This window comes from Trachurus japonicus, chromosome 24 (assembly GCF_045865225.1).
Source record: "Trachurus japonicus isolate A0001 chromosome 24, Traja_1.0".
Lineage (NCBI taxonomy): Eukaryota > Metazoa > Chordata > Actinopteri > Carangiformes > Carangidae > Trachurus > Trachurus japonicus.
In genome coordinates this window covers 16908935-16929978 of record NC_140930.1, presented here as the reverse complement: position 1 = coordinate 16929978, position 21044 = coordinate 16908935, and the positions used below count along the sequence as shown (strand labels likewise).

At 42.5% G+C, this 21044-nt stretch overlaps 2 protein-coding genes across 7 annotated transcripts in view; both read left to right on the top strand.

Annotated features, from left to right (window-relative positions):
• The first annotated feature begins 303 nt into the window (after positions 1 to 303).
• On the top strand, positions 304 to 9471 carry acbd3 (acyl-Coenzyme A binding domain containing 3). 3 transcript variants are annotated; one of them, XM_085770090.1, is made up of 9 exons: positions 304 to 621; positions 2247 to 2388; positions 2838 to 2978; positions 3128 to 3286; positions 4098 to 4272; positions 4888 to 5134; positions 5591 to 5878; positions 6767 to 7182; positions 7250 to 9471. In XM_085770090.1, the coding sequence occupies exons 1-8, from the start codon at positions 354 to 356 to the stop codon at positions 6979 to 6981; spliced, it is 1635 nt and encodes a 544-aa protein (XP_085626216.1). In that variant the 5' UTR covers positions 304 to 353; the 3' UTR covers positions 6982 to 7182; positions 7250 to 9471. The 3 variants fall into 3 exon arrangements, with proteins under 3 accessions (XP_085626216.1, XP_085626218.1, XP_085626217.1); XM_085770092.1 differs by having other exon boundaries at positions 6767 to 7226; positions 7316 to 9471; XM_085770091.1 differs by having other exon boundaries at positions 6767 to 7232; positions 7316 to 9471.
• A 1793-nt stretch (positions 9472 to 11264) lies between these two features.
• nhsl1b (NHS-like 1b) overlaps positions 11265 to 21044 on the top strand; it is a 106284-nt gene continuing 96504 nt past the window's right edge. For all 4 annotated transcript variants that reach the window (XM_085771138.1, XM_085771137.1, XM_085771133.1 and 1 more), the window contains exon 1: positions 11265 to 12009. In XM_085771138.1, coding sequence (XP_085627264.1) covers positions 11691 to 12009 — 319 coding nt within the window. In that variant the 5' untranslated portion in view covers positions 11265 to 11690. The remainder of the gene's footprint in view (positions 12010 to 21044) is intronic.

The following is a 21044-nucleotide window of genomic DNA, read 5'->3' as shown; positions in this document are numbered from 1 at the left end:
TCCCAATTTTTAAACAAATAAACAAAACTAAATATGAGGTCTTCATATATACTAAATGAGAATATAAATGAATACATGATAAAATGATTATAAGGTTTTCATACCGTAGTAATACAGTATTCACAGAAATGAAAAATGATATTTTCTAAGGCAAATTAACACATTTGTTGAAAATCATGTTGTTCTCAAAATACAACAAAATATGAAAGAATATACTCTAATAAAAAAGTGGGCCTATGTAAATATTTCTCTAATCAGTTGTTAGAGCGTCGTCATTATTTACATCAATCTCCCGGAACTTCCGCCAAGTCTAACCGGAAGTAGGTACGTGGCTGCTTCAGCTGACAGTCTACATGATGGCGACAGAGGTTCAGAGCGGCGACCTCGACAGCGCTACTTCCAGCCGGCTCGAAGTTTCCATCGATGGCCTCACCCTCAGCCCCGACCCGGAGGGCGAGCAGGGCCAGGTCGAGGAGCCGGACATCAAACCCGCGGAGCCCGAGACCGATACGCCGGACGCCGCTGGGGGCGAAGATGGAGAGACTGCCAAATCTGCGATAGAGAGGAAATGGGGCTTTCCTCTTCAAGAGCTCTACGGGATGGCTCTTAAATTTTTCAAAGGTATATATATATATTTTACATTTGCTCTTCTCCCGCTGCACCGACGCAGAAATTATGTTTCCATTGTAAACGACCGTTAAATAGAGAGACGACCGAGCCACTCGTCTCCAGGTTAGCAGGTTGCTAACAGTAGCTGCTAGCTGTCACCACCGGGGCTGCCGCTGCTGTCAGCCGCAACGTTACATTAGCTACACGGCTAACGAGCGGCTAAGAGGCGGTTAGCCGGTTGTTAAAGGGTAAAACAAACACGGCACTCCCGAGCCGGTCCGTCTGTGGCCGTGTGTGGCCTGAGAAACATTTCCGACTTGCTGTTTGCTAGTCGTTGCTGCTCCCTGCTGTGCTGTGCTGTGTGTGTGGACTTATTGTGGTTTCGCCAGACTCGTCACACACGGCTGCATGACTCCATGGATTGGCTAATTACAAAAGTAGTAATGCATTGCAAGACGTAATTGATCAGATTGAAATAGTGGCTCGTTGTAGTAGGCTACGTTTGGGAGAGTTAAACACGCCCTGCCCTGCCTGTCTGCCTGCCACAGCTCCGCCTGAAGGGAGCCTGCTGGCCAGTTAGTTTGCTCCACAGATCTTTCTCTAACATTTCAGACCCTGACAGGTTCCTGCTGGGCTGAAGGAATTAAGCCCTGTGGATAAAAACTGGCCCACAGTCCTGGGCCGAGCTCTTTAAAAGCACTTCACAGTACTGCTCATAACCACACACCCAGCTTTCATTGTGGTGAATGGCCAGCAGCCTGTTTTTAAAGTTCCATTGCCTCCTCACATCTCTACAGCCCCCATTATACTACTACAACAGGAAAGACGAGTAAACCTGTCAGCAAATTACTTGTATTTGTGGTCTGGATGCATTCAGGCTAAAAGGGCATTTACATTTCAGCTGGACAATTTGAGTAAATGGCATCCACTTTGAGAAATCATTGACATCAATGTCATCACTTAGCTACACTTTGTCATTCTTGCACGCGACATGACAACTTAGATTATATTGCAAAAATTAAATGCATCATGTATCCCATTTATTTGGAGTTTGAAGAGGAAAGCCTCACATCAGTCGTGTCAGTAATGTTTTCCAAAAATAGCAAGTGTATCTGTATTGTACCAGTGTTTCAGATCTAGCCTGTCAGCTTTTAAATTCGTCAAATCAATACACTGTGATTTAAGGCTAGGTCACGTCAATAATTACTTTGCAGATGCCCTGAACATGGTTAAGTCATCTAACGCGCTGGGCTTTTGTGTTGATTTCACCAGAGCAGTATACTTGTGATGACTGTGCAAACAGGTTGGGACTTGGTTGTCACTTTGTGTGTTTTTTTTGTCCGTTAGGGTTAGGTCTGATTGCTTGTGTATATTAATCTTCTTGCACAACCTTTGCTTCAATGAAAGAAATGTCACATGATCTTGACAGGTGGTTGAATTAGACTGATAATGTTTTTTTATTTTGAGAAGAATAAGTAGCAGTTCAACAATGCAGTTCCTCTGTACCTACTCTAGTCTAAAACATGACAGTATTTATGCTGCTGCTGGTGCATAAAGGTGTATTGTATTGTAATATCAAGCAGCAGCAAACAACAAAAACAAACACAAACTTATCACTTTCACATTGCTCCTCTCAGATAAAGATGGCAAAGCTTTCCACCCGACCTATGAGGAGAAGCTTCGACTGGTGGCTCTGCACAAACAGGTGTTACTGGGCCCTTACAATCCCGATGCTTCACCGGAGGTCGGCTTCTTTGATGTCCTCGGCAACGACCGCAGGTAACCCCAGCAGACATCTGTGTGCATGTATGCACATGTGACCTTTGAACCCTAGTGGGCATTCCAGTAATTTAGCTGTGATTCACTTTAGCACACCCACACATTTCCATTCACTAAACTCTTTATACAGTTCATTGAAATGGATGAATGGATGTATGGGTGAAAATTGCTTCTTTATAAATTCAAAATTAAGCTCCTGTTGTATGGCATCCCACACATTTTCAGTTTTCTATGAAATATCAAAAGGTTTTCTTAATTCAATTCTAGTTTTTGATTTTCTGTTGTGCACTGAGGGAAAAAAAACTGCTGCAGTTGCTACGTTAATACATTTCCTTGTGTTATTTTAAAATATCTAATCCAAAGGGAAGTAAATAGATAACATAACTGCTGAGCCCAACTTTCCCAGTTGCCTATTGTCTGTCTTCACCTCCATTTCACTCTGTGTACAGGAAAGAGTGGGCTTCCCTGGGTAACATGGAGAAGGAGGAGGCCATGGTGGAGTTTGTCAAGCTGCTTAACAAGTGCTGTAACCTCTTCGCTCCCTACGTCACCTCGCACAAGATAGAAAGAGAGGAGCAGGAGAAGAAAAGGTAAGGTGTTCATCTGCAGTTCCCATGAGGGAGATCCCTCTGCTGCAGTGGCTAAATACAGACTCAGGTTCAGTTTGTCCTATATGCAACTAGGAAAACTTGACCATTACCATCATTTTAAAAAATCCACTGTTTTTTCTCCTCCCCAGGAAAGAGGAGGAGGAACGTCAGAGGAGGGAAGAGGAGGAGAGGGAGCGACAAAGACAGGAGGAGGAGAGACGGAGGCTTGAGGAGGAGGAAAGGTTGAGGAGAGAGGAGGAGGAAAGACGACAGGCAGAGGAGGAGAGGCTACGGATCGAGCAGCAGAAGTATGTGTGTCCGTGTTGCTTTGTGTGTGTTTGCATAATGTGTGTGGTCCCATAATATATCGAATTGAGTTCAGCAGCATCATCACACTCGCCTGATACCGATATCCACAGGGGCATTGTCTTTTCAGCGCTGGAGTTGTGACAGAGTTCATTGTAAAGAAGGACACTTGGGCAGGGTCAGCCCTCTGCCAAAAACCAAACAAGACAAACTCCCTATTCACTACAACTCTTCTCTGCTATAACACTACATGTTTACCTCGTCCACCCAATAGGTGTGTTTGACCTAATGCAGTTCTGTGAAGTTTTGTCATGATGTCTCATGACATTCACACTCACTGGAGCAAGGTGGCTGCAGTTTTCTGAGCCTGGTGCTGCAGTTGCTCTCCTTCTGCGGCACCACCTGGGAGTCAACTACTGAAATGACAGAACCTTGCCTTAAGTGGCTCGAGGCTTCACTGATGTGTGACTTGTCCTTCGTTTTTTATTCAAAGAACCTCAGATTGATGTCTTCTGTGGTTCTCTTCCCCTAAAGCTGATGCAGTTTATTTGATCTCCTCCTCTTGGTTGCTCACTTCTTCTTTATTCTTAAATATAGAACCACAGCTGTAGACACTGTCAGATCAAACATTGTTGTCACTTTACTGTTGCCACAGGAAGTAGAACACGTCCAGCTTGTCTCCTGCAGTCACCTGCATTGATCATAAAATCATTCGTTGTCTTCCCAAGTAGAAAACAAACACAGCCATTGTCACCACTCCATATATCTGTATCTCCTTCCTTACTAACTTTACTGCTCTTTTCTTTTACGCAGACAACAGATCATGGCGGCGCTAAATGCCCAGACAGCGGTACAGTTCCAGCAGTATGCTGCCCAGCAGTACCCCAACAGCCCAGAGCAGCAGCTGGGCCTCATCCGTCAGCTTCAGGAGCAGCACTACCAGCAGTACATGCAGCAGCTCTACCAGGTCCAGCTGGCCCAGCAACAGGTAGGATGTGTTCACTGACCGACAGAGAGACTTTTATTGATCCATACTTGAGTGTCTACAGTCTAGTAATGTGGAAGCTTTGAGATTAATTATTGGCACAGTTTTTTTTAAATTGAATTGATAGGACGGCTGTAGAGAGACAGGAAATGGGAAGACAGAGCAGTGGAATGACATGTAGCAAAGGGCCACCGGAGGAATCAAACCGGTGGTCGGATTATAGCCTCTGCATATGGGGCGCTTGCTCTAACCACTGAGCTGAACAATGCCCCAAGTATTGATAACATTTAGTAGCAGGTCAAGGATCATTACCTTGGCTATTAAAAATGTTGTATAAAAAAATCAGACATTACATAAATTGTTAAAAAATTTATGGATTAAATCTTCCCACACACTCAATGAGTACACAACAAAACCTCTGACGTGCAGAAAGAAGCTGCTCGAAATCCTGACAGAAGATGGAGAGTTTAAGTAAATTGGATAGTGACAAACATTATTGCACAAATTGATCAGGATAATAATTTCAGCCATAACAGGGTAAAGTGTATGCTTTCTCCAAAAGCATTGTTAGTCTGGTTTTCAGCGTCTTGACTCGGTGTTGTGTGCCTCTCGTCCCAGGCGGCCTTACAGAAGCAGCAGCAGCAGGCCGACTCCATGGTGCAGGGGACGCTGGATTCCAGCCACTTCAACAGCGGGGAACCTGTCCCCGCCTCAGCAGCGGGACCATTGTGTGCAGCTTCACCACCTGCTGGCGAAGAAGCTCCAACAGTCAATGGAGGCCAGTCAGACTCGTACTCTGAGAGCATGGACCGAGAGCCAGAGCCCGAGCCGGCAGAGGAGGTCTCAGAGAATGGACCTTTATTAGGTTGGTGGACCGAAGCTGTAAAAAGCAACAACATCGACAACAAACACACTTACTTGAGTTGACTTTAGAGAGAATCTACATCTACATTTTCATCCTTGTTGCCAGCTAAGGGCTGGAAGGCAGAAGAGGGGGGGCTCTGTCAAACAAACAAAGCTTTATACTGAACCTGAAACCTGATTCTTATTTGCTGTGTCCTTGTTGATGTGACCTGCAGGGAAAGGAAGAGCTGGAACAAGTGATACATGATAGCCTGCTAGTTTAGGCATCATCCAGCCACACATTTTGCTTACAGAAGAGGAAATGAACACGCACAAAATGATTATTTAAATAAAATAAAAAAAGAAAAAGTTTAGTATAATGTATGAATGCATAGCGAGATTGCTTGTAAAAAAAAAACCAAAAAAAAAACCAGACAAAAACAAGTTGATGTAAAGATTGTGTTGTCCTTCGTCACAGCTGACTCCCCACCTGTCATCGCCGCACCCTCCATGTGGACACGGCCGCAGATCAAGGACTTCAAGGAGAAGATCCGGCAGGACGCAGACAGCGTGATCACGGTGGGCCGCGGCGAGGTGGTGACGGTGCGCGTCCCCACCCACGAGGAGGGCTCCTACCTGTTCTGGGAGTTTGCCACGGACTATTATGACATCGGCTTCGGGGTCTTCTTCGAGTGGACGGATGCCGCCTCCGCTTCGGTCAGCGTGCACGTGTCAGAGTCCAGTGATGAGGATGAGGATGATGATGGTGAGCTGGGTATGGGTGCAACAGTAAGCCTGTGGTGTGTCTCATACAAATATCCTCTGGTGGGGTGGCAGTGACACATCTGAGTAGGCTCTCCTTAAATAACGTGTTCATGATTATGTAACCAAAAAGTGTGCAATACAGACTCACTCTCCAAGAGTTGAAAATAGTGCTTTGTTATCTATTCTCTAAATGTTGCATCATTATTGGAAATGATATACCAGGGTTGTGATTGCCCTTATGAGATCAGATAGTTATAGACTCTATATACCACATTGTTCTGCTATGTAATGACATGTTGAGCCATGGCGTCATGGTTGCTCTTCGAATACAAAGCACTTTTTGTGAGTCATTTCTGCTATCATGTATCATGTTCTTTTCCTGCATTTATTTGCCTGCAGAGAGATTAATAACTAACCGTTGTTATAGAAAATATTTTATTATCTCATATTCACAACTTGCCAACGCCATTGTTAAACATCCACAATCCTACATGTTGGACTCCACAGCGGTGTGAATAGAGATGAATGCTAGTGATATGTTGATAAGATATAAGGTAGTATTGTGCTGCAGATCATTTTGGATTTATCGGTTAAATACGCTGTACACATTAGTCTTTGGAAGATAAGTTTACCGTTGAAATGTGTGCTGTTGTTATGTGTTTGTTTTGGGTCCACTGTCGGTGCGTTTTGCATAGTAGGTCTTATCACATTTTATCATAAATATAACCATTTGTGTATGTGTTTTTGTTTGTTTGCTCAGGACTGAGGCACCCATACTAAGTCCTTAAAATATTAAATAGCAGCACTGCTTAATTGTAATGAAGCTTTTAAAATGAGTCTTGTCCTGTTCCTCTCTGCTTGGCCTGATCTGTGGTTCCTCTACCTACAGGTGATCCTCCCACTGAGGAGGAGAAGGCAAAGAAGGAGGCAGGGAAGCCTCAGGTGGATGAGATTGTGCCGGTGTACCGGCGAGACTGTCATGAGGAGGTGTACGCCGGCAGCCACCAGTACCCCGGCCGCGGAGTCTACCTGCTCAAGTTTGACAACTCCTATTCACTCTGGCGCTCCAAGAGTGTTTACTACAGAGTCTACTACACCAGATAAGCCTGAATACAGACACAGGGGGAGCCAAGGAGTGTGTACGTTGATATATGTGTGTATGTGTGTGCGTGTAGGTGGAGATTTGTGCGATGGCAGCCTGTATGTGTGTGTGTATGTGTGAAGGAGAACATGATAACCAGATGTGTTCTGGACAAAAACCACCAGAGGGTGACAAAGAGACACATCTGGAGCTCTAGTCTGGAGGTTTGACTAATATGTATGTACTGTGTGTATGTGTGTGTGTGTGTGTGTGTGTGTCTCTAGTCTGGAGGTTTGACTAATATGTATGTACTGTGTGTGTGTGTGTGTGTGTGTGTGTGTGTGTGCGTGTCCCAAGATACACCCATGCTAGATCCTGTCATCGAGCCCTTGGAAGAGGAGTGTGTATTCCTGTTGTAAATTCACCACCTGTCCTCGCTGCGCTCACATAGACCAAGCTGTAGGACTTCGCTCTCATGTTGTAGTTGACCACTTTTCGCCCCCCGGGCTCGTCTTGGGTCACCGCTCCAGCCCGACACTGTCCAACGTGGCCTTGTGGCTGCTTCTGCCCTGAGTGATGCTTTCATAACCATGAACGGAAACCAAGCGACTCCAGCGCTCTCGTCAGCCAAATGTTTCCTGTTTGGTGGTAATAGTGGTTGTTTATCCCACGAGAACACAGACAATGTACGTCATAACACTATACCTTTGTTCCACAGAGAGCCTCTGGTCTTTGCCAAGATTCACCCACACATTAAAAAAACACAGATGTACACAAACTTAATCATCCTTTCTGTTGTTAAAACAGTAGTTCGTCATTCTCCTCCTGAGCTACCATGCTTATATGAAGATCTGAGAGGATGTTAAGTGGAAGAAGTGCTCTTTATGGCTTATTCCCGTGCAGAAACAGTCTTGTTTTACATCTTTAGTTCTTGATACAATCCGATTAACACAGTGTAACGGGAGTAGGTGTTATAGTTTAGAGACTTTACAGGCACAATTTATGAAGGAGGCATTGTTTAGGGTCAACTCCAAATGAAGTCATGGGCGTAAAGTGAGAAACTACAAAATAACATGCACATGGTAAAGTATGGCTGCGGGCCCTCTGGCCTTGTAAACTTAAACATCTCAGTGTGTGATTCAGAATAAAAGGTTAAAATCAAATTACTTAATAATAAATATTTGTTCTCCCTTTGTCCTATGAATATTTTTTTTTTCTGTGTGATGCTGTTTCAGTTGGTTCCAGTTGCATCAGTGCTTTTCGACAGTCCCTGTCTGTGTGGTTACGCCACACACGAAATTGTCAATTTGTCCTTTTCTCATCAGTTCTTTACAAAAGAATCAAGAAAAGGGACATAGTATTAGGGACAGGTGTTTATATTAATATTTTTGTGTTTATCATTCTGTGTGTTTGGAGTTGCTGACACACAAGTAACATCTAACAATTAAGATTACATGTTTTGGAGGACATGACACACTGTTACATCTATGAAGCGCTAAAAAAAAACAAATCAACACAAAGTACAGTGCTGGTGTTTTAGTTTTTTTTTCATCCTGGTATGAATCAACTCAACTTGTCACCTCAAACATTGTGAATCCTGAATAAACTGAGATGTACTTATAAATGTGTCTTGGGTGACGTGGTTGCTTACTAACTCAGTTGTGACACTGAAATGTACTCGACTTTTTTCATTTTTTTCGTTTTTTGTTTTGTTGCCATAACTTCGCTTCATTCTGTTGTTCAGTTTCACATTGAGTATGCATGTTTTGTGTACCTACCACCCAGGTGCATTATGAGCAGTGCTGTACCATCTGTATACTGTCTGAATCTGAATGATGGTTGTACAATGGGGAGTGTCAGTGACAGTGGGTTTCAGAGGCATTTGGTTTCACTTTATCACACTTATTAGAGCTGTATTTGTACCTTTTTATGTCTGTGTGCAACCAAACTTTAAAGACACAGGTGGAGTATCTTGCAAGTTGAGTACTCCTCCAATGTCCTTGCTGAGTGTCCTTTTGTCCTATTATTATTATTTAATTAGAGGCTGTGAATGCCTCCTGTCCATTCAGTGATTTGTGTAACAAGATGTCACTACCTGTGGCTTAACCAAGCCATGAAGTTCAAGCAAGTTCCCATAATTTCTGACGTGTTGTTTGTTTTTCTTAAGTTTCTTATTGTCCACCAAATGGTTTGAGTTGACTTGTTCAAGCCTTGTATGTAAATAATTCTACAAATGAGTTTATGTATGGGTTTTTAAATGTGGAAGAAGGCTATGGTTTGGAGAATCAATGCACTGTAAAATATGGTGAATGAGATATATGTATACATTTTACCCCGAATGAAAGTCCAAAATTCATAGCAAGTATAAAACCTGTAAGACTCTATTGACATGACAGACAGAGAAGCTCATCTTTTTGTATTGTTTTCACTTGTTTGGATCTCTTAAGAGTTGCAAGATCTTTTTGGGCATATATTTAATCTTGATTAAACTTATGTTCATCTCCAGAACTGGACAGTTTGCCTACCTTTCTATTTTTTATTTATTTATTATTTTATAATTGTGTGTTTATGCTTTGTGTCTTCAAGCTTTGTCATTGTCTTTCATAGATTGTCTGCCATACAGATAAAGTGAAAAACTGATAGCTCCCAAAATTTTCCACAGGAGACATTTTAACCCGTGAAAAGGCATAAATAGATCAAATATAACGTAATTATAAGTAATTTCTCAATGAACTAGAAATGCATCACTCTGGTGAAAACTTTTATTAAAAAAAAGAGGCAATGTAGGGATACCAAAAATAGCCTTTAGGCTTGCTTGTTCCTTTCTTTTTTCCACCAATGGTGATTGTGTCATCCTCAAGCTGTTTTCCTGTCAAAGTCATTTTGCGCTGAGGGGAGGACAAATGCGGATGTCACTGATGTGTAACAGGAGGATACACCTCGCCCTCGGTGTTTTCCATGCATGATGGGAAGTGCAGGACAAGAGTCAGCACTGCAGAGAACAGCTGTATCAGCCGTTTGCACTGTAGACTTGAGTAACTTGTTAAACTGTTGCCACACAGACTAGGCTACATAGCAGCTGGGAAGGAATTTGAAGATTTCTATATATTTGAGTAATGAAGACAGACCAGCCTGGACCACATGGGGGGGCTTTTTTAAAGATGCTGTGTCCACGTGGGTACACCAGGAGGCGCATTAAACACTACAGACACACCCCTTTCCCAGTAGACATTGTCATCCATCCAGACTTTCCAAAAGATTCCTCTGAACTTGTGACCTGTGTATTTTGAAACTGAGCCGGGCACATGGTATGTTGCTATTGATGAGGACAGTTTGCTCTTTGGAATTTAAAGAGCAGCGGTGGGAATGTGAGGAGGTGGTGGACTGGACACAGGCTTTGGACAAACATGCTCTGTACACACACAGTGGAGATAAATCAGACAAGTGTTCACAGAGTGGGTTGTCCAAGGGTTATTTCGAAAGGTATGAGCAAACTCCTAAAATATCCCGCAAGTACGTTTCATCGTTAGTGTCTGGGAACCGATGACAAATTAATGCAGCGACGAAAAATTGTAAGCTAACATGACTGGCATTTCTAATTAGCCTAGCTTGTCAGTAGCTAGCTATTTGGGTTTTTGGCGGGTCACTGCCAAAAAAAAAGAACAATATTATACTCTTTAGGTATTTGCACAGATAACTGCACTAGCCAGCTATAAACAAAAACGACACTGTTTGTAACTAGTTGGTTACTGTAGGTCAGATGACTTGTGCTAACACTGCGTTAGGCTACATTAGCCGTACGAAGCTAACCTGACATTTACCACGTGTCATCTCTACATTAACAATTTGTTTATTTGTATACTTTAAAATACCCCACCAAAAGTTGTATTTAAAAAGTAAGAAAAGCCATTTTTCTTTAGTATAACATACTGGTAGTATGGATAGCTTTTATGGGTTCAATCCTGGGTAAGATAATAAAAGGCAGCTTCCTCCGTTTTTACTCTGAATTTGAATGTGAAATGATTAACCATCCAAAGTCCATTAACTGCTCCCAGTCTATCAGATAACCAATTAATGTGCCCTCAATTGGCAAGGTAAAAAAACAAAAAACGAATTAAGGGCATTTAATCATCCCGTTTAGACGATAATTGTTTAGTTTATATGGAAAACTTTCAGACATAATGATTGTTTATTTTATCAATCTTCACTGTGTGTTTTCTCCTAGTTTTATCAGTCGGCCATGTGACTCCGGGTGCAGTTTTTCTGTGAAGACTCCGGTCCAGGTTTTCCCTCCGCCCGCTCCACTGACTCCGAGTGAATGCAGGTAACTCTCCTCTCTGAGTCTGGCTCCGGATCCAGTGGCTACAGGTGGTTGTAGTATTTTCCGGGTTTTTATTTGAACTTTCCCCCCCTACTTTTCCTTGTGTGTGTGTGTGTGTGTGTGTGTGAGTGTGTGTTTTTTTTCCTCCTTTCTCTCCAGCCTGCTCTCTGTCTGGTTGAATTTGAATAGACTTGGGGAGGCAAGCAACGTCTCCAGTGTACAGCAGCACCAAGTCCCATGCTTTTGAAAAACAAAAAATATGGCGGGATTGGAGGATTATACAGCCGCAGAGATGTTACGTACGTTAGGACGGCAGTGCGTCTTGGGTTTGTTTTAAAGCTTTGAGTTTGTTTTTTCCTCCCGTGAACATTTTTTTTCGTCCCGCTGGAGTTATTGGTTTGAAAATTAAATATGCCCTTTCATCAGAGGAGTATTGAGCCGCGGCGTGTGAGTAGGTTATCGGCGAGGGATGGCTGGATGCAAGGGGAAGAAGCCGGGAGACGCAAACTGAAAAAGCCTGTTTTATTCTCTTCTTTGGATGAGGTTAGCTGTCAAACACTGACCAGCATAATTCACCAACTTTCCGACCTTTCCCGACATGCCAGCGACATCTTTCTGGGTATCGAGATGGAGGCAGGGATGGTGTTCAGAAGATCCTGCAGGATTCACGGGCGGCTGCAGGTTCTGCAGGGGGAAATCCGCAAGTTGGATCCAAAGAAAACCAAAATCCGTAAGTTTGTAGCGATGGTCACTTGTTGGTTGTCTGCAAGTGTGGGCAATACTTGTAGAGTAAAACCAAAGGAGTCATAATAAACCTCATACAGACATGTAATTTGTATATTACCCGTGTGTACACAGTTCTATGATACTTGTGTACCATGATTTTTAACACAGACTGATATCAACTGATTACAGACAAAACTGTGATGTAGAATACTAAATATCATTAAGTCTCAATGGAAACATCTTTATCTGGCAGGTGTCTTTCTTTTGGACCTTTACCGCTCTGTTTTAGTGATATAGGCTAGTCATAGTCAGTGGTAAACACAGATGCTGGTCAAGTCCAAGGTGACTGTCACATGTTGTTGAATGAAAGAATGAAAGGCGGAGTGAACACATGGCTTTGTCTGTCTTGATTTAGACTTATGTTAATAGAGGGATCGAGTCCTGTCAGAAATGATGGATCTCCTCTCAACGTGCTCACCATCTGTGTTCAGGTCTTCAAAGGACACTGAGAGATCACAGACGGCCTCACAACCTGTCTCTAGTCTCCTTCTGGCTGTTTCCTGCATGTAAACAAAGTCGGTCAACACACAGATAAATGGAAAATCAATTCCCTTCCCTGTGACCTGTGCCGACTTTTGTTGTTTTGAGATTTCTTTTTTCTCACCCTTGTAAAGCTTCTGAAGTCTTGCTCTCAGGGGTTACATATTAACTCAGACTTTGACTCACGCTGTAGTGGCTGTGCCAGCTACATAAAGATTTGGAGATAGACCTGTCACTTTGCCTGCTCCGAGAGCGACATGCTTTGCATATCTGCTAGTTTACACCACATTTTAACAGGTTGTTATGTGGTACATTTTTATGAATATAGTAGTTAATGGATCATGTTTCCTATTGATTCCCTGCATAGCTCCTTTGCAACATATTTCATAGGTAAATCAGACAAGCAAAGTAGTTTTTTTTTTAGAAGACCAGCCTAGATTCCTCTGAATGTTGGCGAGGTTCTGACTAATGTGCCTTTTGTTTCTTTTTTACTGTCCTTGTTCCTATCTATTCACCCTGTCTCGTGTGTGACTGTGACTCACTCTCGCTCGCTGTCTCTGCCTCACACACACACACACACACACACACACACAGATTCAAAACTTGTTGCAGGGAAACGATAAGCTGAGCAGACAACTCCCAGACACAAGCGAATGTGATGTATGATGAGCAATGGATTGAAGCCAGACACACACACACTTGTACCCATACAGTAATCCATCAGGTTGTGTTTAGGGAGGTAACCACTTCAATGCAGCTACCAGACATTTAACTAATCTCCTGTGTTATTGTTACGGGATGGTTCGACTGCTCCTTTATTATCTGTACCTGTTGAAGTTTTGTTACACTCCTGGGCGAGGTTGGGAGTTCCTTTTTTCCTTTTTTATTCTTCCAAATGTTCTTTATATTTAAGTTATTCACTCAGTCAGTTAGTTGAAACTAGGAGCTGCAGACAAGGTGTGAGAAAGTACACAGGAATGTGTTGAGTTACGTAGCGATCTGCAGTTGCCAGCTCCCGTACAGCCCCAAGGCCAACCCTGTATGTAGAGAACCAGTGTCTTTAGGTTCATTACAGTACGATAGCTTGACTAATTCTTTCCACATAACCAAACACCTGTATTTAGAAAATGCCCTTTGAATTGCCCTCCAGTAATACTACAGGAAGAGAGTGCTGAATTTGAATGTGTCAGGATATGGAACAGCTGCTGGAGTTGTTTTGAATGGATATTTGAATGGAAGTTAATGTGTGATGCAAAATACTTTATGACACTAAGAATCCACTGATGTAATATTTTATTTTATTTTTTACAGCTGCAGTGATGCATTATTACAAAAGAGTGTCTATAGTATCTATATAATAAACATTTAACTAACTGGTCACTCTGTTGTCTTCAACTACTATGGGTCAGCATTCCTACTCTAACCTCAGCTCTCAGATGGATCATATTACTGGTGAGGGTCAACAAGACGGGGCCCCTATGTGCTAGGGTACCAGCATTAAGGCAAGGGCATAGTGTGTATGTGTAAGTGTGTGTGTGTGTAGTGCTTCATGTTGCCTCACAGTTTGCACTCAGTGTAATCAGGAGTTAGTTTGAATAAGGACATGATAGGCAAATGGGATTTCCTCTCCGTGTGTATTTTGTGTACCGTCCCATGCCACTGTTCCTCCATTTGTGTTGAAGTATAGGTCACAGGGGCCAAAGGTCAGGGGTCATTCTTTCCACCCTCAGAGGGAACACCTGACACTTCAGAGTCAAGAGTTTAAACAAAGTCTGGTTTGGTTTGCATGGGCTACTGCTGCAGGCCAGCAAGGGTCATTCAGCACTGGCCGGCTAATGGGTTTCTACCATGGATGTATCTACCGACACACCCTGATGCATTAATGACATTAAGAGCAATGGGATTATGAAGGAACACTTTGATACACACACAGGCACTGTGAGTAATAACAAAGGGTGACTCTGTGTGTTTGTGTGTAGTCCCCAGGTGCCTCCGTGGCAACAAGTTGTTTGTGAATATGTGAGGAGGATTTGGGGAGTTTTGAAGAGAAGGATTCAAATTAATAGTGACATTTTCCAGATAAACCAAATGTTAGTTGCCAAAAGAGATAGAAAAAATGACATTGGTATTGTGACTCATGCAAAAGTGAAATAGTTTTCAGATAAACTCTGTATGACCTTGCTATCTTGTTAAAAAATAGTGAAATAGTGCAGCATCCGTGTTACTCCCTTAGATTTAGGATGCTGAATATATTAAGGACTGGTTTAGGACTTAAACTAACCATTATTTTCTTTACTGATTAATCTGGAAAAAAAATCTGCAAGTTTCTGAAGGAATTGTCTAAGATTGCCTCTTCGTATACCTTATTTTGTCCAGTTACCTGACCCTGAACCCAAAGATATTCAAGTTACTATCGCACAAGATACAGAAAATCCTCAAATTTGAAAAGCTGGAACTTTGTTCTGCTGGACAATCAGTATAATTAAATGACAAATTGTTTTAGCGAGATAAACTTTGAGTCATAAGTGAAGCATGCTTAAACTATATGTCAAATACGTTGCCTTCTTTGCTAAATATATCACTGGGTTGAATAGGGAGTTTGCTATTTTAATGTGGAAAGTAGGTCGAACAAGTGAAGGTTAATTGGCGAAAGGAGAGTCTTAGGGCCCCCTGTCAAATATCTTGATGGCCATTAGCTACCTGCTGCCACAGGGCTTTGAAGTAGACACACGCACACAGGAAAAAAAACAAAGAGAGACAGTCTAGAGCGGACACATGTTTCCAGCTGACCTGCTGATGTCCACAGCACAGTCCATCTTGCTCTCACAGACACACATGGTATCTGCCCGTGCATTCCTCTTTCCATCCCCATGATATTTATAGATGCGTGTATTTGCCTGATGATCTTTCATCTGTAGCATGCTATCATGTTTAGTGTGTGTTGCTACATCCAAGTGCTGCTCAAGGAGCTGTGCGTGCACGGTCATATATACACTTGACCTATCAGCTGATGGACATTTATGGGTCATTTATAAGTGAGAGAGTGTTTATGCATCAACAGTGAAACTTTATTGCTTGAATGAGATCCAAATTGTGACAAAAGAAAAATACATAATCACGCCTGGATGAACTTGTTGTCTGTTTATGGTGTTTTGAGCACCACGTCTCCCTGTTTTCGGCACAAATACAGAAATACACACCCCTGTTTGTCCCACCTCAATTCCCCCTAGTCACTATTCACTCTAGGCCGGCCACGGTCCCCTCCATTCATCAATAGGGAGCAGTCATTATGCAGCCAGAATCTACAAGTCAGTTCCCACAGGGTCTGTTCCAACGAAAGGAGCCCGGCCTGGCTCTGGAGGTCGACCTGGTCCCATGAGAGACAAAAGGGAAGGGTTGGGACCGCCAGAGAAAAATAAGAGAAAATCGGGGGGAAAAGAGTGGGAAAGGTCTGCAGCATACCAAGAAGTGGAGGGATATAGCCATTGAACTGTATCTGACTTGGACTCTCTCTCTCTGTGTGTGTTGTGCATACATGCAGCAGCCCTCTCTCACGCCTCCCTGCAGACTGGCCAGGCTGTGGACGCAGCCCTGGCGAGGGCACAGAAGAGTTTTAGGGAGTGAAAGAAGGAGACATTACTGATGAATGCATGCGCTGTTCTTTAAGCTCTCTTGTGAATCCTTCTTTGTGTGTTTTATGTGTGTGTGTGTATACGCGCACACATTTTGTTCAATGGCTTGTCAGTGTTACCATAAGATACTTGTTGATCATCCAACGTAAAGTCCTTACTGCAGCTGCTTCCACTCAGCGCTGCCCTCCACTTAATGAAATCTGTCAGAGGCTGATTATCTGCTGATGGTATGAGGGCAGTAAAGTTGATAAGAAATGGCTAAATTTAGAGGTGTGTGTGTGTGTCGTCGTGGTTGTGTGTCATCTCTGGTTTTAGCAGGGCAAACTACAAGTGAATACCAGATCACGCTATTGTATCTATCAGTGTTTTTATCAGCCATTTCACGCCAGGATCAGATGATGTTCTCCTCAGATCTCCTTCCAGAAAGTCATGGAAATATCATAGCAAATCAATTCAGTGTTGGCAGCCTATGAAAGCACAGCTGTCCTTGTTTTAGCTGTAACACTCATCCTTATGCTAAACTTCTGGTTCTCTGTGCAAACGGGCGCATGGCTTACGCACAAATGTGAGACTTAATCACGGCCTCCTCATCCTCAGTCACACACGTGCTGATGTTCACACACTGGGAGAAGCCAGATGCAGGACTTTGCAGGTTGGCAGTTATGGGTGCAGCGGGGTAATCCAGGGTTTAAGCAGCGAGCAGGGCAGATGAGAAAGATTTAATACCCACTGTGGTGACCTCTGCCTGGAGGAGGATCCACTGATGGAGTGGGACTCCCCTCTGGCTCCTCCATTCTTCTTTTATGGGTGTTTTCTTTCTTGATGTTCCAGCACAGTGATAAATGCACACACGTTATCTTTCTTCTGCAAAACTGAATTTCCATCTAACATCTAAGATTGATTAGCAATTAATACAGTCATTACTCAACTACATATATGGATATAAGGAATATGCATTGATTGCATCCACTTTAGATGTGCTGTTCAAGTGTATTTTTATCTTTATTGCAGCCTGTATCATGACAGTATTGTCAGCTGACATTGCAGTTCCAAAATGCTTTTACAGGGTTAAACTCAAGTCCTGGCTCATATTTATATAATTGCTGTTCTGGAGAATTACCAGATGTTGAGTTCTGATTGTATTTCTTCTGAAGAGCCAAACAAAAGCTAAACTGACAGAGGAGCTCAGGTGAAATCTGTCGGGAGCAGTTGAGTGTCATCAAAACTCTGTGGCACTTTTTTTGATCAGGCAAATTTAAAAAGCTTCCACTAGAGAGACTGTGACAACACATTTCCTCAGTGTGTGTGTGTGTGTGTGTGTGTGTGTGTGTGCACAGATGTGACGTGACATCTCAGCCTGTCCTATTGTCAGTCACTCTCCCTTTTTCCCTCGGCTCCCCGTCTCTCCTTCCTCTGATTTAAAACCTCTTCCTCTCTGCCTTTTCTCGCTCGCTCCCTGTCCTGCATCTCGCTCCCTCTCTCTCTTCCTGTTGTTTCATATGGCTTCCAGACCGTCCCTCTCTCATCTCTGTCCATCCTCTGCACTTTGATGTCAGCCCACTTTCTGCCACGCTGACCACAACAAAGACAAGGGTCCTGCTCGCTCTTCATCTTTGTCTTCCCTCTCATCTCCCTTTTTCTTCCTCTATACGTATCTGTTTTCTTTTTCTCACCACCATGTTACTCTTTCTCTGCCTATGCATTTTTAATAATGCTCTTTAGTTTCGAATATGTTTGATATTCATAACTTACTGAGCATTTAACTGTTGTAGCATCTTAAGCTTGATAGCGTAATCATCAATATTACATGTCTGTGCAAATTCTCATTTGTCCAGGTCAAATACATCTCTAGGTAATTGAATCAGGTCAGACTAGTCAAGCCACTTGGATAAGTGGCGAATGGTCTTCAAAGACAAAAGCTAAGTCCAGTTGACCTGATTCAATTACCTAGAGATCAATATTACACTTGTACATTTTTCTTGCTGCTCTTCACTCAGTCAATATGCTGTAATCAAACACCCCTCCCTACCTGAATGTGAATAACCAGGTTGGGTAACAGTTTGAGGAATGTGTGCTAACTTACAAATATGCACTTAAAGCCACTTTCTGGGTGAAGTCAACTGCAGCAGTGTTGTCGGTGTTTCTTGTTTTTCCATTTCATTGTCTGAATTACAGGGAAGCCAGCGAGCTGAGTCGGGCAGCTGTAGCCTACAACTGCATGCAGATACAGTAGTGTAGTGTTACAAAGAGAAAGAAAGAATATCCTAACACATGTGAGTATGGTATGTCGGTTTAAATCCATACAGATATACATATGAAGTGTCAAATTTATGCTTTTTGAAGGCTGAGTGTTATGTGGCCTCAGTGTTTATTCATGGCTCTTGGCAAATTGATTGAAGTTTGCAAAAAAAATCATCTAATGTAGCATGCACTGTTGTAGCCACTTCCTGCTGTGGTTTTTTTTAATGCTAACTTGACAAAGTAACCTTATGATTGTCAGCTGACAAAAGATGACTGATGTTTACACGGCAGCAGACAGCCACGTTGCGGTCGCCCAGACGTCTAAACTAGGCTACACAATCATCACTGAGATATGCAGCTGTTTATTTACCAGCTGTTTTAACCAAACTTTATTATTTGCTCTCTATAAAACAGATTTTACAGACGTGATGCAGCATTGTCACGCTCGGCCTTGAGCCTTTGTCACAGCCTGATGCTCTAAAGTTTCCCTCCACACATTCTGTGAAAGTTATAAGCCTGCATTTTCAAGTACGGTCTCGTTTGTCCCTGGTTATTACATGTTTGGGATAACTTTTTAATGACAGTAAATATAGCACATTTAATGCAGTGACTGGAACTGTGCTGTTGTGTATGTTAAGGCCCCTTTAAACAAAACAAACAGAAAGGAAAGCATTTACAGACAGCACTCAGTTTCAGTCTGACAGAGCTACTGTGGCGTAATAAACTGTAGATACAGTGTATAACTCTTCTTTGGTCGCTGCTGGGTCTCTCTCTCAGATGTATAGTGTAATAGAGTTGCACCATTTTGTAACCTCATCATTTTTCTAATGTGATATAATAAAATAAATCTTACCAAGTTACACAACAACCACTTTTGATGGCATCACGATATAGGATTTACCACATCCTGTTTCGATATTGCGGCTTAGAGAGGGAGGGAGACAAGACAGACGGACATGGACACACACATCCATACAGTGTACAATGACATACTGCAGCAGGTGGGAGCTCATCTTACAGGAACATAAAGTCCATTGTTATCCTACATTTGCACTTTACTGCACTCAAGGCCTGGAAACACACTGTACTCACACACACACACACACACACACACACACACACACACACACACACACACGTACACTGTGACGCTGTGACACTGTGACCGAGGAAAAATAAACAGGGATTTTCTGCCACATCTGTCACTTGTGCCACTTAAATGTAGCACACGTGGACACGCAGACGCCCACGCCTGTGCCCATGCACACAGATTCAGTGAATGGTGCATCCTGCAGCCATCCTCGTGATTCCCATTAAATGCTTTAGCAATGTAATGACTGTCTGCAAATCACTCTGAAAATATCAGTATAGCTCTGGAGAGTGAAGTCGACTGCAGGCTTGGGGCTTCCTTTAAATTTGCTGTGTGAGTTAAATGAGTCAAGCTGCAGTTAAATTTGGCACAAAACTGATTATTTGTGCCTCAAAACAAGCCGTGGGAAGATGAAGATGAAGCCGGGGTGGAGAAGATTCTGCTATATTTGGATCAGCAGATAATTTCTCAGAAGCAGATGTTCACTCACGTCTTTTCAGTCATATTTTTAGTGCTGTAAAAACTAGTGACATGAAGAATACACAAGAGGGGGATTACAGCATGAACAGATAATGTTTAACATTTGAGACACATTGTGGACAGTTTTTTCTCTCATGTGCTTTGTGAGAAACCTTCAAGTTGATCTCATCTTGGGCTGATTAGTAATATCTAGTAACAGACGTCCTCCAAGTCGCTCTGTTAAAAATAAAAACATCAGACTGAACAGCAAGTGAAAAGTAGGTTAATTTAGTTGGGATTTAGGCAGATAGGTTTCCCCAGCTCTCTGATGGGAAAGTCCCAGATTTGAGTCAGTGAGACGATCAGCAATGTGAGAAGAGATGGTGGTGGTGTGAGGCATTATGTCATTGTTGTGGGTGAGTTGTGTTTGTTATTGCCCCAGGCAGACAGAGTGGTCACAAATGCTGGCACAATTTCAACATGGCCTGTTGGAGTCTGTTGGATTCAGTAATTTGTAAAAAAACAAAAACAAAAAAAAACCACAACCCAACCTTGATTAACAATAATGATAAAAAATGTCATTTTTGTGAAGATTATTGTTTTTAATAAATCAATTTGAGACTTTCTTGTTACGGTGTCAAAAAGCTTTGCTTCCTGTGTTGGTCGCTGCCCTGCCCTGCATGTGTTTTTGTTTCAGAGAATGGCAACATAATCTGTTGTCGCACCAACGGCTAAAAGGTCCATTGTCCACATGTTGACCTAGGTTACTCTGCTGTATATACTGTATATACATCCCCCATCCCCCACTGCATAACTCACTCACATACATACCATAAATATGACGCCAGCACAGGTCTGATCCACTAATTAAATTTTATTAGGAGTCATGAAATCTCACAGACATTAATAACTTCATATGACAAATATCCTACATAAAACATATCTGAGCTGAACCTTATGAGAAAATACAGTAAAATATGTGAAACACACTTTATACAGACTCTCAGTCCCTTTCCATGTCAACAGTCGACCACAGATTACATACTTTTCTTGATTTTTTTTTTCAGTAATCCGTTC

Coding starts and splice junctions, on each gene's coding strand:
- acbd3 (XM_085770090.1), top strand. CDS start 354: ATGATGGCGACAGAGGTTCAGAGCGGCGACCTCGACAGCGCTACTTCC. Junction 2,389..2,837: donor GTCCTCGGCAACGACCGCAG/GTAACCCCAGCA, acceptor CTCTGTGTACAG/GAAAGAGTGGGCTTCCCTGG. Junction 2,979..3,127: donor GAGGAGCAGGAGAAGAAAAG/GTAAGGTGTTCA, acceptor TCTCCTCCCCAG/GAAAGAGGAGGAGGAACGTC.